General features: G+C 40.0%; 1 protein-coding gene across 2 annotated transcripts in view; it reads right to left on the bottom strand.

Annotated features, from left to right (window-relative positions):
- itga8 (integrin, alpha 8) overlaps window positions 1-15,732 on the bottom strand; it is a 284,139-nt gene that overhangs the window by 21,472 nt on the left and 246,935 nt on the right. Inside the window, exon 28 of one of the 2 annotated variants that reach the window (XM_069914330.1) lies at window positions 12,751-12,844. The exons of the other annotated variant lie outside the window; for it this stretch is intronic. Within the exon in view, the coding sequence (XP_069770431.1) occupies window positions 12,827-12,844 (18 nt within the window). The 3' untranslated portion in view covers window positions 12,751-12,826. Of the gene's footprint in view, window positions 1-12,750; window positions 12,845-15,732 lie in introns of those variants that run through there. 2 annotated transcript variants of the gene reach the window in all.

The raw sequence follows: 15,732 nt of genomic DNA on the forward strand, positions 1-15,732 counted from the left end.
TAGGTTTAAGGTGAGAGAGGAAAGATTTAAGAGAGACTTGAGGGGCGATGGAATGAACTGAGGAGGATGGTACAATGACAACATTTAAAAGACAGGTACATGGTTAGGAAACTTTTAGTTTACACGTTTTGCTCCGAGGACCAGAGAACGCTGTTTCGTCAAGTTGTACTTGTATAATCAGATGATAATAAACTTGACTTGAGGTGATGTACACATACACTCTGAAGTGCATTCTTAAGCTTTTATTTGTTATTTGAGGACATGATCTGCATATCTAACTCTTGATTCTATGGTAGAATCTGTTACGCTAGAGCTAAACATGTAAATGTGATCACCGGATCATTACCTCTTGTTCAGCAAAGGAAACTTGATCCTGCCTTTTTTCTCTCACCCCTACAATTGAGAAGTCAAACCACCCAATTGTATTCCAGTCACATCATCATAAATACTGGGGATGCTGGAAAGAATATTATTTTTTCAGTGAGGCAAGGGTACAGGAGGGCAGGTAGGAGACGACAACCTCTTCCTATTGGATGTTTTGCAATCAAATGCATATTGGACACTTCAAATATTCGGAACGTTCAAGTGAAGACAACTACAATGGTTTGTGCTTGTGTCATGAATGGAAAGTTTGCATGCTTGGTGTAAAGGTTAAAACTTTGTTTTTGAATTTTGTGCCTGTCCCTTTAAGAAAGATTGTTGTTTGTAGTGTTACCATAGTTACTATGACATCATATGTCATAATATCTGAGCGGACGGGGAGCTTGCTTTCTCATTCTTTGAAGAATCATGACAGATGTAAGCTTGAGATACTTTTCTTTTAATTCATCTTAATTATCTTATTTCATTTTGTTTATTTCTTTTATATCTGTTTAAGCTGAATATCATTATCATTATACAGTATGTTTTGTTACTCATCATTATGAAAATTTCAATACTGAGTTATGCAAAATGTCTTATCAACGAATTAAAGCTACTTACAGCTGCAACTATGAATTTGATTCATTGAATTAATAAGGTGGTAATTCGGAATATTTTCAATTACGTTTTTGTGAAGATAACACGTTTTGTAATTAGGAAATACTAGAACTTGGAAAGTGTTAACTTTCCTTTGAATAATATAGATATGATTGTGAACTTAGTTTAGAAGAAAAACTCAAAATTTGTATGAAAGAGTCTCAACTTGTTAATAAGCATTTAAGCTTTAAAGAAGTCCAGCTGTCTGTAAGAAGATTCCAGAAGTCTCTAAGAAAACATGTTTGTCTGGAAAGGGCACCTGTAACCTTGAGAGATAACAGAGCTCTGGTTAGCAGAATCTGGCAGGAAGCCCAGAAGAATGTTTGGGAAAGTTATTGTAAACACCTGATAACGAAGCCAGTTTGTGAAGTAGAACAGAGATATTCAGCCAGAGAAATCTTCTTAAAGAAACCACACAGATACAAATTTGTTTACAGTTGCCAGGTCAAGCCTGAGGAAGACAAGCTGCAGTGTGAAAAACTGGAGAAGAAGTCTTGTCAGGTTAAAGACCTTGAGCAAACAGCTCCTCTCAAAAAGCTGCTTGGTTGCGAGTTGGGCCAGCATGGCATGAGAAAACAGGTCATGGTGGTTGTAATCACGTGTTGTCAGAATTATGCCAGTAATATTGGATACTTGGTGCTTCAACATTGATCAAAAGAATTATATCAAAATATGTTAATTATCAACGTGCAAATGCTAAATCTGGACAACAACAAATGGCGGATTTCCCACAAGACAGTTTCACCCGATGATCCCCCTTTTACATGGGTGGGAGTTGATTATTTTGGTCCTTTGCAAGTAAAACAAGGAAGAGAAGTTGAAAAATGACATGGAGCTATTTTTGTTTGTTTGACTATGAGAGTAATTCATATTGAAGTAGCGTCATCACTTGATACAGACTCTATCATCAATTTTCTTTTACACTTTACTGCCTCCGGGCCAATTTCAGAAAGAAGATATTTATGTATGATGCAGATGGAGACAAGTGCAGTTTATTGTGGATTAATTTGGAAAAGATTGGTTAAAGAATATCTTTCATTATTACAAGAAAGAGAAAAATGGTCTAAAGCTAAATGCAATTTTGTATGCAGAGACATTGTAATTATCATGGACGATTTTTCATCAAGAAATTTTTGGTTGCTGGGGAAAATCATGGATACAGTTCCAATTAAGAAAGGTTTCATTCGGCAAGTGCGGATTAAAACCAAGACTCGTTACTTAAGTCAACTTATTACTAAAATTTGTCTTTTACAAGAAGCAGAAAGTTTTGATTTCTAATCTTATATTTAGCATATATTTTGTATCTGTAATAGTAATTATTATACATTAGACATTAATGTCTATTATAATAATTAGGGGCCAGAATGTAAAGGTTAAAACCTTGTGTTTTTTGATTTTTGTTAAATTTTGTGCCTATTCGTTTCAGGAAAATTGTTGGTTGTAGTGTTACCATAGTTACTATGACATCACATGCCGTAATATCCGAGCGGATGGGGAGCTTGCTTTCTTATTCTTCAAAGAATCATGACAGAGGTGTAAGCTTGAGATACTTTGAATTCATCTTAATCATTTTATTTCATCATATTTTATTTCTTTTATATCTGTTTAAAGTTGAATATTGTTATTATTATACAGTATGTTTTGTTACTCATTGTTATGAAAATCTCAATGTGAAGTTGTGTAAAATGATTTATCAAGAAATTAAAGCTAGTTACAGCTGCAACTATGAAGTTTGATTTATTGAATTAATAAGTTGGTAATTTGGAATATTGTTGCTTATGTTTCTGTGAAGATGACATGTTTTTAAATTGGGAAGTACTAGAACTTGGAAAGTGTTGTCTATACTTAGCTCTGGACAAGAACGGCAAGTGAACACTGGATAAATAACTGAAGCAATTCGATTAAATCAGAGACGACAGGAATGGTGTGACTTTATGCAGTCTCTGGCTGTTGAAGTGATAGTCAGGAACGGTGTTAGTCAGTGTGTGAGAGAACAAAGCAACTGCAGAGTATGTGACAGAGATGGATATTGATTAGCTCTAAAGGAAAGGCAAGAATCTTTAATATATGGCACATGTGGATTGTGACCTTGCTGGATTTATGTCCAGGTGCATTGGTGTCCACAGATATAAGCACATCAAACTGTTAGGCAAGGTCTTCAAAACACACAACTTTCTAATACTCCAAAGTCTAAATACCTGTGGGAACTGCAGAAAAAACTTCCAACTGGTCCCTGCAATTGTCATTAACTTCACCTTTTGAATATGAGTGCTCACCGTTCAACTTTTTCAGACCAACAACAAATGATCTTACCCCATAACAGTGATAAAAATACATTGAAAGGATGAGAGTGATGGACAATGTAAGTGCAAAGAGATATAATGCCCAAGTATCAAAAATATATATTTCTTTAAGGCAGAATGCCTCTGAGTAAAAGTGATTCATGGCTGACAAGAGAAATTAAAGGTAGTGTTAAATCAAAAGAAGAGGTTTATAAAGTTGGTTGAAAAGCAGCAGACTCAAGGATTGGGAGCATTTTCGAGGTAAGCAAAGGAAGATCTAGTCAATTAAACAGAAAAACAGAAAATGAGAGTAGACTTGGGAGAAATTTAAAAAAAAAAACAGACTCTAAGAGCTTTTATAGTTACATAAAAAGGAAAAGGCCACCGAGACCAATTGTGGGCCCCTTCCAGATAGAGGCAGGAGAATTTGTAATGGGGATTAAGGAAATGGCAGAGCAATTAAACAATTACTTTGCATCTGTCTTCACTAAAGACGTATAAAACCTGCCAGATATATTGGAGAATAAAGGGTCTAGTCAGAATGGAGAAATGAAGGAGCTAAATACAAGTCAAAAATTAGTATCAGAGAGACTGGGGAGCTTGATAAATTGCAAGGTCTTGGTAATGGTATTGATCCTGTAAAGCTCTCCTTAACAGCATCTAGGGACTGTACTCAGCTTCTGATTGCACCTATTTACAACTTAAAGTCCATCTACGCAATAAAAACTGATTACAGTGATGTGCTTTTTTTTCCTCACTGGCTTAATTGTCAAATCGTCAAGCAACAACCTGTCAGGATAATACTCAAAATCATATCTTACAATGAATGTCTCAGATGCTGCCATTTACATCACTGAGTAGGTCTTGACACATCTACAGGTGGAGTTCTTCAACCTCCATCACCAAGAGTGGCTCAGTAGAGCCATCACTGACCATGCTAAAGGACTTTGCAATGAAATTGGGTGTGCGGCAGGTGGTGAGGGAACCAACAAGTTCTCACTAATCTATCTGTCACAGATGCAGCTGTCAGCAGCAGTGACCACTATACAGTACTTAGAAACATAGAAACATAGAAGATAGGAGCAGGAGTAGGTCATTCGACCCTTCGAGACTGCTCCGCCATTCAACGAGATCATGGCTGATCTTAAAGTTCAGTACCCCGACCCCGCCTTCTCTCCGTAACCTTTAATACCCTAATGCTGAAGAAATAGATCTAATTCCCTCTTAATTATATTTAATGAACCTGCCTCTACTGCCCTCTGTGGCAATGAATTCCACAGATTCACCACCCTCTGGGTAAAGAAATTCCTCCTCATCTCGGTCCTAAATGGTTTGCCTATTATCCTCAAACCATGGCCCTGGGTTCTGGATTTTCCCATCATTGGAAACATCCCATCTGCATCCATTCTGTCCAGTCCTGCCAGAATTTTATATGTCTCTATGAGATCCCCTCTCAATCTTCTAAACTCCAGCGAGCACAATCCCAATTTGCGCAATCTTTCCTCATAAGTCATTCCTGCCATTCCAGGTATCAGCCTGGTGAATCGCCTCTGCACTCCCTCCATTGCAAGAACTGCACACAATACTCCAGGTGGGGTCTCACCAAGGCCCTGTACAGCTGCAGTAAGGTATCCTTGTTCCTATACTCAAACCCTCTTGATATGAAGGCCAACATACCATTTGCCTTTTTAACCACCTGCTGTACCTGCATGCTCGCCTTCAGAGACTGGTGTACAAGTACCCCTAGGTCTCTCTGCACTTCCCCATCTCTTAATCTATTGTCATTCAAATAGTAATCTGCCCTCCGGTTTGTATTACCAAAGTGGATAACCTCACATTTATCCACATTGTAGTGCATTTGCCATGTATCTGCCCAGTCCCTCAATTTATCCAAATCACACTGGAGCTTCCTGACCCTCTCTTCTGTGCACACAACCCCTCCTAGCTTAGTGTCATCTGCAAATTTGGAGATATTACATCCAATCCCCTCATCCAGATCATTAATGTAAATTGTGAACAGCTGGGGTCCCAGTACTGGTCATTGCCTGCCACTCAGAAAACGAGCCATTTATCCCAACTCTCTGTCTTCTACCTGCCAGCCAGTTCTCAATCCACATCAATACTTTGCCCCCAATCCCATGAGCCTTGGTTTTGGAAGCCAGTCATTTATGCGGGACCTTATCGAAGGCCTTTTGGAAGTCCAGGTACACCACATCCACTGGCTCTCCCCCATCTATTTTACCTGTCACCATCTCAAAGAATTCCAATAGATTTGTCAAGCACGATTTACCTTTTGTAAATCCATGTTGACTCCGTCCGATCCTTTCTCTGCTAGTCATATGCTCCGCTATTACATCCTTAATAATGGATTCCAGCCGATAATTCCCCGCTTTTTCTCTACCCCCCCTTTTTAAATAGTCGGGTAACATTAGCTACCCTTCAATCCATGGGTACTAATCGAGTCTATCGAGTTCTGGAAAATAATTCTTAAAGCATCTGAATGGCCACTTCCTTAAGTACCCTAGGATGTAGATTATCAGGCCCTTGGGATTTATCTGCCTTCAATCCCATCAATTTCCCCAAGACCATGTCCTTAGAGATACTGATTTGTTTCAGTTCCTCCCTTGCATTAGTCTCTATGTTTCCCAACATCCTTGGGAGGTTATTTGTATCCTCTCTTGTAAAAACAGAACTAAAGAATTTAATTAGTCTGCCATTTCCTTATTTCCCATTATATATTCCCCTGATTCGACTGCAAAGGACCTACTCTGGATTTCACCAATCTTTTCCTCTTGACATATTTATAAAAGCTTTTGCAGTCAGTTTTTATATTTGCCGCAAGCTTACTTTCGTAATTTATTTTTGCTCTCTTGATTAATCCCTTTGTCCTCCTTTGGTGCATCATGAACTGCTCCCAGTCTTCGGTTGTGGTACTTTTTTTGGCCAATTGATATACTCTCTCTTTGGACCTAATGCTGTCTGTAATTTCCCTTGTTATCCACGGTTGAGTCACCTTTTTTGGTTTATTTTTATGCCAAACCGGTATAAATGATTTTTGCAATTTCTCCATTAGATCTGTGAATGCTTTCCATTGTCTATCCACAGTTAACTCCCCCATAAACACCACCCAATCAATCTTACTCAACTCCCGTCTCATACCATCATAATTCCCTTTATTTAAATTCAGGACCTTAGTCTCGGTTTTAATTTCATCACTCTCCATGTCGAGTGAGAATTCAATCATATTGTGATCGCTCCTACCCAAAGGGCCTTGTACAACAAGATTGTTGATTAGCCCCTTATCATTGTACAATACCCAATCTAAAATGGCCTGCTCCCGAGTTGGTTCCTCGACATATTGGTCTAGATAACCGTCCCGTAAACATTCAAGGAATTCCTCCTCCTCAGTATTTTTACTAATTTGGCTAGTCCAATCTATATGCAAATTAAAGACTCCCATGATGACAGCTGTTCCCTTATTGCACGCTTTTCTAATTTCTCTTTTAATGCCTTCCCTCGCCTCTACATTACTATGTGGAGGCCTATATACCACCCCCACTAACGTTTTCCGCCCCTTGCTATTCCTCAGTTCTACCCATATAGATTCCGCATCTTCCGAGTTGATATCCTTTCTGTCAATCGTGTCGGTCCTTTCTCTCACCATCAATACTACCCCACCCTCTTTTCTTTCTTGCCGATCCCTCCTAAATATCGTATACCCCGGGATGTTAAGTTCCCAGGCTTGCCCACCCTGCAGCCATGTTTCTGTAATCCCAATCAAATCATATTTGTTTATCTCAATTTCCACAGCTAATTCATCTACCTTGTTCCGAATGCTTCTTGCATTAAGATATAAAGCTTTCAGATTTGCTTTTTTCACCCTCCTTGCTCTTTCTGATTTTTTACTTTCGCTGCCTAACCTAACTTTTCCTGTTTTATCTTTTCTGTCCTTTGCCCTATCATACAGGTTCCCACCCCCATGCCAAATTAGTTTAAACCACACCCGACGGCTGTACCAAACCTAGCTGCCAATATATTGACCCCTTTTGGGTTCAGGTGTAACCCATCCTTCTTGTAGAGGTCATGCCTTCCCCAAAAGAGATCCCAATGATCCAAGAAGCCAAATCCCTGTCCTTTACACCAGCCCCTCAGCCACACATTCATTTTTCTTAACCTTCCATTTTTGTCCTCAGTTGCACTTGGCACAGGTAGCAAACCAGAGATCACCACCCTGGCTGTCCTATTTCTTAGTTTCTGTCCTAGCTCTCTGTAATCCTTTTTCAGTACTTCCTCCTTCTTTTTATCTATGTCATTGGTACCCTCATGTACCAAGACATCAGGCTGTTCGCCTTCCCCTTTTAGAATACCCTGGACCCGATTTGAGATATCCTGCACCCTTGCACCAGGGAGGCAGCACACCATGCGGGCATACCTATCTGGCTCACAGAATCTCCTGTCTGTATTTCTGACAATGGAGTCCCCAATGACCATTGCATTCCTCTTTACCTTTTGGTCCACCATGCCAGGCTCAGTGCCAGCGACCTGGTCACTGCTGCCAGATTCTGTCAGGTCATCTCCCTCAACAGCATCCAACAAAATATACCTGTTATTGAGAGGGACTTTTTCCCATCTTCATAATGAAAATACACTTCATTGTGTTTTGAAACAATGTGGTCAACAGGGAATACTGTGAACAGATCTAGCAACTCCGAAATGGGCATCCATGATGGTTGAGCGCAAGTCTGCTGCTTCCGATGGTCCTGGGTGCCTCATAGATGCCCAGTCCATGAGTTGATCCCAGTCCAGAGTTGATCCCCTGGTCGATCACCACCGATAATCCAGGGGGTCAGTCCTGGTTCAGTGACAAATGCAGAAGGAATGTCTGTTGCACACCAGACAATGTAAACAGGCGAGCTAAGCATCCCACAATCAACATGCAAGATCAAAGCTCCATAGTCCAGTCACATCCAGATTGTGAACATCCAGTGGTCATGGACTTACAGTGTCATATAGCAGTGAACAGACCCTTTGGCCCAACTAATCTGTGCTGACCAAGTTGAAATTCTAGGCTAATCACATTTGCCTGCATTTGGACCATATCTCTCTACACCTTTATCCCTTTACACCTATGACTGTGTGGTTCAGAATGACAACAACAGCATTTACAATTTTGCAGACAATACCACAGTTAACAGGTTGTATAAAAAGGGGCAATGAGTTAGCATACAGGAAGGAGATTGAAATCTTGGCTGAATGGTGTACTAACCACAACCTCTCCCTCGATGTGACCAAGACTAAGGACCAGATTGTAGATTTTAGGAAGGGAAAACCAGAGGTGTATGATCCAGTGATCCAAAAACTTTGGCAAACTTCTACAGATGGGTAGAGAAAGGTGTGCTGAGTAGCTGCATCATGACCTGGTATGGGGGCACCAATACCTCTGAGAAGAAGGTACTGGATACAGCCTAGTACATCACAGCCAAAACTTTCCCCACCGTCGAGCAATCTACACGGTATGTTGCCGTTGGAGAGCAGCAGAAATCATCAAGGATCCTCACCACCCAGGATGTGCTCTGTCCTCACTAATGCCATCAGAAAAGAGGCAAAGGTGCCCCAAGATCACCAGGTTCAAGAAATGTTGCTAGCTCTCCATCATTAGACTCCAAAACAACAGTCAATGATAAACTAATTTAAGCACTCTTACTTTTTACATTATTTATTACTGAATTTTTTTTGTATTGGCACAGTCAGTTTGTTTACATTTCCATGTTTGTTTGCGTAAATATCTTTCTCTTGAGAACAATTTACACTACTGATATGTAAGACAAAAGGATCTCAAGATTGTATGTGATGTCATGAAAGTACTTTGACTTGAACCTTGACTGGAATGAGCCCCTCTTATCCATGTCTAATCATAGAAACATATAAACATAGAAGATAGGAGCAGGAGTAGGTCATTCGACCCTTCGAGCCTGCTCCGCCATTCAGCGAGATCATGGCTGATCTTAAAGTTCAGTACCCCGACCCCGCCTTCTCTCCGTAACCTTTAATACCCTTATACTGAAGAAATAGATCTAATTCCCTCTTAAATATATTTAATGAACCTGCCTCTACTGCCCTCTGTGGCAATGAATTCCACAGATTCACCACCCTCTGGGTAAAGAAATTCCTCCTCATCTCGGTCCTAAACGGTTTGCCTATTATCCTCAAACCATGGCCCTGGGTTCTGGATTTTCCCATCATTGGAAACACCCCATCTGCATCCATTCTGTCCAGTCCTGCCAGAATTTTATATGTCTCTATGAGATCCCCTCTCAATCTTCTAAACTCCAGCGAGTACAATCCCAATTTGCGCAATCTTTCCTCATAAGTCATTCCTGCCATTCCAGGTATCAGCCTGGTGAATCGCCTCTGCACTCCCTCCATTGCAAGAACATCCTTCCTTAGATAAGGTGACCAAAACTGCACACAATACTCCAGGTGGGGTCTCACCAAGGCCCCGTATAGCTGCAGTAAGGTATCCTTGTTCCTATACTCAAACCCTCTTGATATGAAGGCCAACATACCATTTGCCTTTTTAACCACCTGCTGTACCTGCATGCTAGCCTTCAGAGACTGGTGTACAAGTACCCCTAGGTCTCTCTGCACTTCCCCATCTCTTAATCTATTGTCATTCAAATAGTAATCTGCCCTCTGGTTTGTATTACCAAAGTGGATAACCTCACATTTATCCACATTGTAGTGCATTCCAAAAGATCTTTTGAATGTTGTTACTGTGCCCACTTCCACCTATTCCTCTAGCTGCTCATTCCAGATATGGGCTAGCCTCTAAATTAAATAAAAGCTTCAAGTCCCTCTTATATCATATCCCTATTACTTTACACTGATGCTCCCCAGTTCTAGAATCATCGATCCTGCAAAAATGACAGTGATCATTCATTTTATCCATGCTCCTCAAAATTGCTCTAGAAGAACACACCTCAATCTCCTTTGCTCCAGGTAATGAAGACTCAGCATTTCCCATCACTCCCTATAACTCAACCCCTCTTGCAACCATCCTGGCAAATCTCCTCTATATTCCTTACACTGTATTGATGCCCTTCCTATTGCTGGACAACCAGAACTCTAAACATGATCTCACCAATGCCTTGTACAGCTGAATCATGAGTTCTCAACTTCTGTACTCTATACCCTACCCAACGAAGGCCAGTATGCCAAATTTCCTCTTTACCACCTTATTCACCTGAGTTTCCACTTTCGAAGAACTATTCACTTTGGTCTCTCTGCTTTACAACACTCTATAAATTCCAGCTTAATTGCTCCAAAATTTTCCTTGTCCTTTTTAGGATTTTAATTTGCATACCTGTCCCATCTTTCTCCACAACTATTTAAAAATTAATGGAGTCACTGGTCCCAGTTCTCCCCTACAGTCACTTGTCCTATCTCATTCCTGAGGAGGAGATCCAGTGTTGTACCATCCCTAGTGGATCCTGAAGTTGACGAAGGAAAGGCTGCAGATGTTGTCCATGTGAACTTTAGTAAAGATTTTGTCAAGGTTCCACAAGGGAGGTTAGACAGGAAGGTTCAGATGCTTGGAATTCATGGTGAAGAAGTGAACTGGATTCAACAATGGCTGGATGAGAGAAGCCAGAGAATATTGGTGGATGATTACTTCTTAGTCTGGAGGCCTGTGACTAGTGGTGAGCCCCAGGGATCGGTGCTGGGACCATTGTTGTTTGTCATCAATATCAATGATCTGGATGATAATGTGGTAAATTGGATCAGAAAGTTTGCAGATGACAATAAGATTGGAGGCATTGTGGACAGTGAAGAAGGTTTTCAAAACTTGAAGAGGGATCTGGACCAGCTGGAAAAATGGACTGAAAAATGGCAGATGGAATTTAATACAGAAAAATGTGAGGGGGTTGGATTTTGGAAGGACAAATAAGCAAAGGACAAACACGGTAAATGGCAAGGCATTGAGGAGTGTGGTAGAACAAAGGGATCTGGGAATACAGATACATAAGTCCCTAAAGGTGGCATCACAGGTGGATAGGGTTATAAAGAGAGCTTTTGGCATCTTGGCCTTCATAAAGCAAAGTATTGAGTATAAGAGTTGGGATGTTGTACATGAAATTGGTGAGGCCAAATTTTGAATAATATGTGAGTTTTGGTCACCTAACTACAAGAAAAATATCAACAAGATAGAAAGAGTGCAGAGAAGATTTACTTGGGTGTTGCCCGGACTTCAGGAACCAAGTTACAGGAAAAGGTTAGAACTTTATTCCCTGGAGCATAGAAGAATGAGAGGAAATTTTATAGAGGTATTTAAAATGATTGTGGGGTGCGGGGGGAATATACAGAGTTAATGTAGATAGACTTTTTCCACTTGGGGGAGATGGGATACAAACTAGAGGAAGTGCTAATGGTGAAAGGGGAGAAGTTTAGGGGGAACTTGAGGTTGAACTTCTTCACACAGAGAGGGGTGGGAGTGTGGAACGAGCTGCCAGCTGAGGTGGTGAATGTGGGCTCAATATTAACATTTAAGAACAATTTGGACAGGAACATGGATAGGAGAGATATAGAGGGCTGCTATGAACTGGATGTAGGTCAGTGAGACAACAAAAAAAAATGGTTAGGCACAGGCTAAAAAGGTTTGTTTCTGTGCTATAGTGTTTATGGTTCTAGGATATTGATTGACAAAGCACTTGTGGAAACATAAATCAAATTCTATCTGATCCAAGCCCTGTTTACTAAAAGTGCCCCAGCCAATATACTGGAAGTAATACTCTTCTAGCTATCTGCAATTGCCCAGCATATCAGCTCTTTAAATTTCAATCCCTGAGAAAAGAATGCCATTGAAGTTATCATTCCCTTCTTGTTCCTAATTTCTTGGTGACAAGAAGCTGGACCAGCCTGAGAAAACACACACAGGTCATGGGGAGAACGTACAAACTCCTCATAGCCAGTGCTGAATTCAAACCCACATCCCTGGCACTGCAAAACCATGTAATGATTGTGTTGCATATTAAACAGCAATACTATTTATTACACTTATTTGCAAATTGAAGAAAATATCGCCATAATGATTGTTTTGAAATGATATTGGAAGAGAAAAAAATTATTCAGAACTGTGGTGAATGTCTGCCAAGCTGCCTGTCTCCCCTCTGGCGAGCCTGGCTGTACTAACATTGGCTGTGCATTATCTCTACTGTTAAGGACACTCCCCTTGGATATAATTGTATATGCGTCTATTGTCTTTCATTATTGTACCATGAGTTTCTGCTAATAAAAGCCATGATTATTGTTTGACCACATCGTCTTTGTCTACTTCATCAACTGGCACTTCAAGAACATTTTTCATCAAGAAAATAAAACATTAAACATTGCAAAATGTTTTTATATTGGAAAATATAAATTTTTACATAGTAAGGGAATTAAGGGATATGGGGAAAGGATCAGCCATGATCACATTGAATGGCGGAGCAGGCTCGATGGGCCAGATGGCTGACTCCTGCTTCCATTTCTTATGTTCTTATAAAGTTCTGAAAAACATTTTCAGAAATTTTCCATCAAAATTAAGGAATCAGTCATTTCCCACCATGTGTCTATTTTAATTTCTGGATCCATTTTGCCTTTAGTTGCATTCTGTGTCTGTGGAAATACCACATACAACTGTTGAAGGACATGATCAACTAAACAATCTTTTACTACATGCTCTTCTTTCGATTAAATTTTATTGATCGCTGCTTACTCCTGTCTAAATTAGATGTGACTATCAAACCAAAAAAATGTTTGTAAGCACCTCTTATTTTACAAATTGGACGGGCTTTTATAACATTATGTTTGATTATTTTTGACATTTCTTAACTTATCAGATTCCTCTCAGCAGCTCCCTCAGTAACTTTGGCAGAAAACTAGCAGTTCTCCAATTAAACAATAAGTGCTGCAACAAAGTGTTGTAAATCAAAACCAATCCTTATAGTCTCAAATCAAAATTATAAAAAGAGAAATACTTAAGAACCATTTTTATTGGTGACCAAGCCTTTTAGCAGGATTGTGACATCCTAGCCTATAATGTGCTCCAAGAAAATCATTCTCTTTTAGATCAAGAATCTAGATTTTATTGTTTGGCTTTTCACCCCAAAGGCAGTCTCATGATTAAAACAGTAAATTGAAAAGCTCCAAGTCACCTTAACTGTTAAGGCTTAACACATTCTCAATCAATTTCACATTGATTCAGTCAGCATTTGTTTCTCTCCACAAAAGATATAAAGTTTGATTGGGCTTGAAATGATTAACCCTAATCTGCGGTTCGAACATACTAACCAAGGAAAAAAAAATCCTGCAATATCAGGCCAGGGCCTTTGAACATTGAATGCAGCGACAGAAAAACATGCAATTTTCCCCAATTATTGTTGCTTGTCTGGCAAGTAACATCACCTTGTTTTCATGAAGCAGTGCGTGAGCCAATGCAAATACATAGCAGTTTGGATGGGATACAGAAGTAGATACAATATCCTTGTCTGAGCCAGGACTAAGTCTGTTTTTTTAAAAATTGGAATGCAAGCTTGAGGTATCAGCTTCCTATCTGAGAAGATTCCAATTCACAGAGCCAAAAACTGCAATTTCTATTCCTTTCAAGGAACAGCCAAATAAAAATTAAATGCTACTTGGATCTGTTAATGATGTTATTGTCATCTTCTTTCTAGTGATTGGATGTTCCTAATTAAATGTTGCTAAGCCATCTTACAGTTTGAATGCTGTGAAAGCAAGTCAGCATTTAAATCCAGAATTTATTGTCATGAACATGTGTCATGAAACTCATTGTTCTTCAGCAGAATTACAGGTGCAAAAAATGCTATTACATTTTAAAAAAATAAATAAATTAGAGCAGAAGAGAAAAAAAAGTTAGACAATGCCTGTGGTTCATTGTCCATTCATAGATCTGATGGCAGAGTTTTTGTACCATTGGATGCTTGCCTTCAGGCTTATGTACCTCTTACTTGATGATAGCAGTGAGAAGAGAGCATAACCTGGGTGGTGAGCGTCTTTGATGCTTTCTTGAGACATAGCCTCTTGTCGATATCCTCAATGGAGTGAAGATTAATGCCCATGATGGCACTGGCCGAGTTCACAACTATCTGCAGTCTTTTCCTGTTCTGTGCATTGGCAGCTCCATGCCAGAGAGTGATGCGACCAATCAGAATGGTCTCCATGAAACACCTGTAGAAATTTGCAGGAGTCTTTAGTGACCCAACAAACCTCCTAATAAAAATTATGGCTGCTGGCATTGACATTCAGGCCTCAGGATAGGTCTTCAGAAATGTTGACACCCACGAACTTGAAGTTCCTTACCCTGTTCCCTGTTGACCTCTCGATGAGGGCAGATTTGTGTTCTTCTGGTTTTGCCTTCCTGAAGTCCACAATCAGTTCCCTAGTTTTGCTCATGTTGAATGCAAGGTTGTTGTTGTGACACCACTCAAGCAGCTGATCTATCTCACTCCTGTATGCTTCTTCATTGTCTTTGATTCTGCAGATGATGGTGGAGTCATCGGCAAATTTGTCGATAGCATTTCAATTGTGCCAAACCACACAAGCATAGGCTTAGAGAGAGTAGAGCAATGGGATAAGCATACATCCTTGAGGAGTGGCTGTGTGGACCAGTAGCTGAGCTGTAATCAATGAAAAGCATCTTGATGTACATGTTGCTATTGACTAGATGATCTATGGCAGAATGGAGAGCCAGTGAAATTGCATCTGCTGTGGAGTGATTGAGGTGGAGGTGAATTGCTTGAGATCCAGTATTTTCTTAGGAGTTAATTTGGCCATGAACAACATCTCAAAGCATTTAATCACAGTCGATGTGAGTGCTACTGAGTGATAGTTAGAGATAAATCATCCTGTTCTTCTTGGGCACCAGCAAGATTTAGAGTTCACCATTGAGCAATCGAGAATGTCCACGAACACCCCAGCTTGTTGGTTGCCACTGATATTCAGCACCCTTCCAGGTATGTCATCAGGGCCTGATGCCTTGCAAGGGTTCTCCCACTTGAAAGATGTTCTGACATTGGCCTCAGAAACAGACAAAAGAGTCATGTCATTCCTTAAAGACACGCATTGGTACCATTGAGTTCTCCCTTTCTTCATCACATCATGCCATAGCAACTAATATTGTTGATGAACAAAGTTTGCTAAGGATGGACAATACTTTGACGAGCAGTTTCCAACATGTTCTTCCTTTCTTTTTTGGCCTATATTGTTCATTGACTCCAAACACAAATGAAGGTAAAATATGAAAGCTATTTTAACACCTTAAGCCATGATCCATTGAGATGACAGAGCACGTCCACAAAGGGTTAACGTGAAAATCAAGGCAAAGTACACACAAGGATGAGAGCTTGGACCTTTGCTGTGTGTTATATACATTAAT

Source organism: Narcine bancroftii, chromosome 1, assembly GCF_036971445.1.
Source record: "Narcine bancroftii isolate sNarBan1 chromosome 1, sNarBan1.hap1, whole genome shotgun sequence".
In the NCBI taxonomy this organism is placed as follows: domain Eukaryota; kingdom Metazoa; phylum Chordata; class Chondrichthyes; order Torpediniformes; family Narcinidae; genus Narcine; species Narcine bancroftii.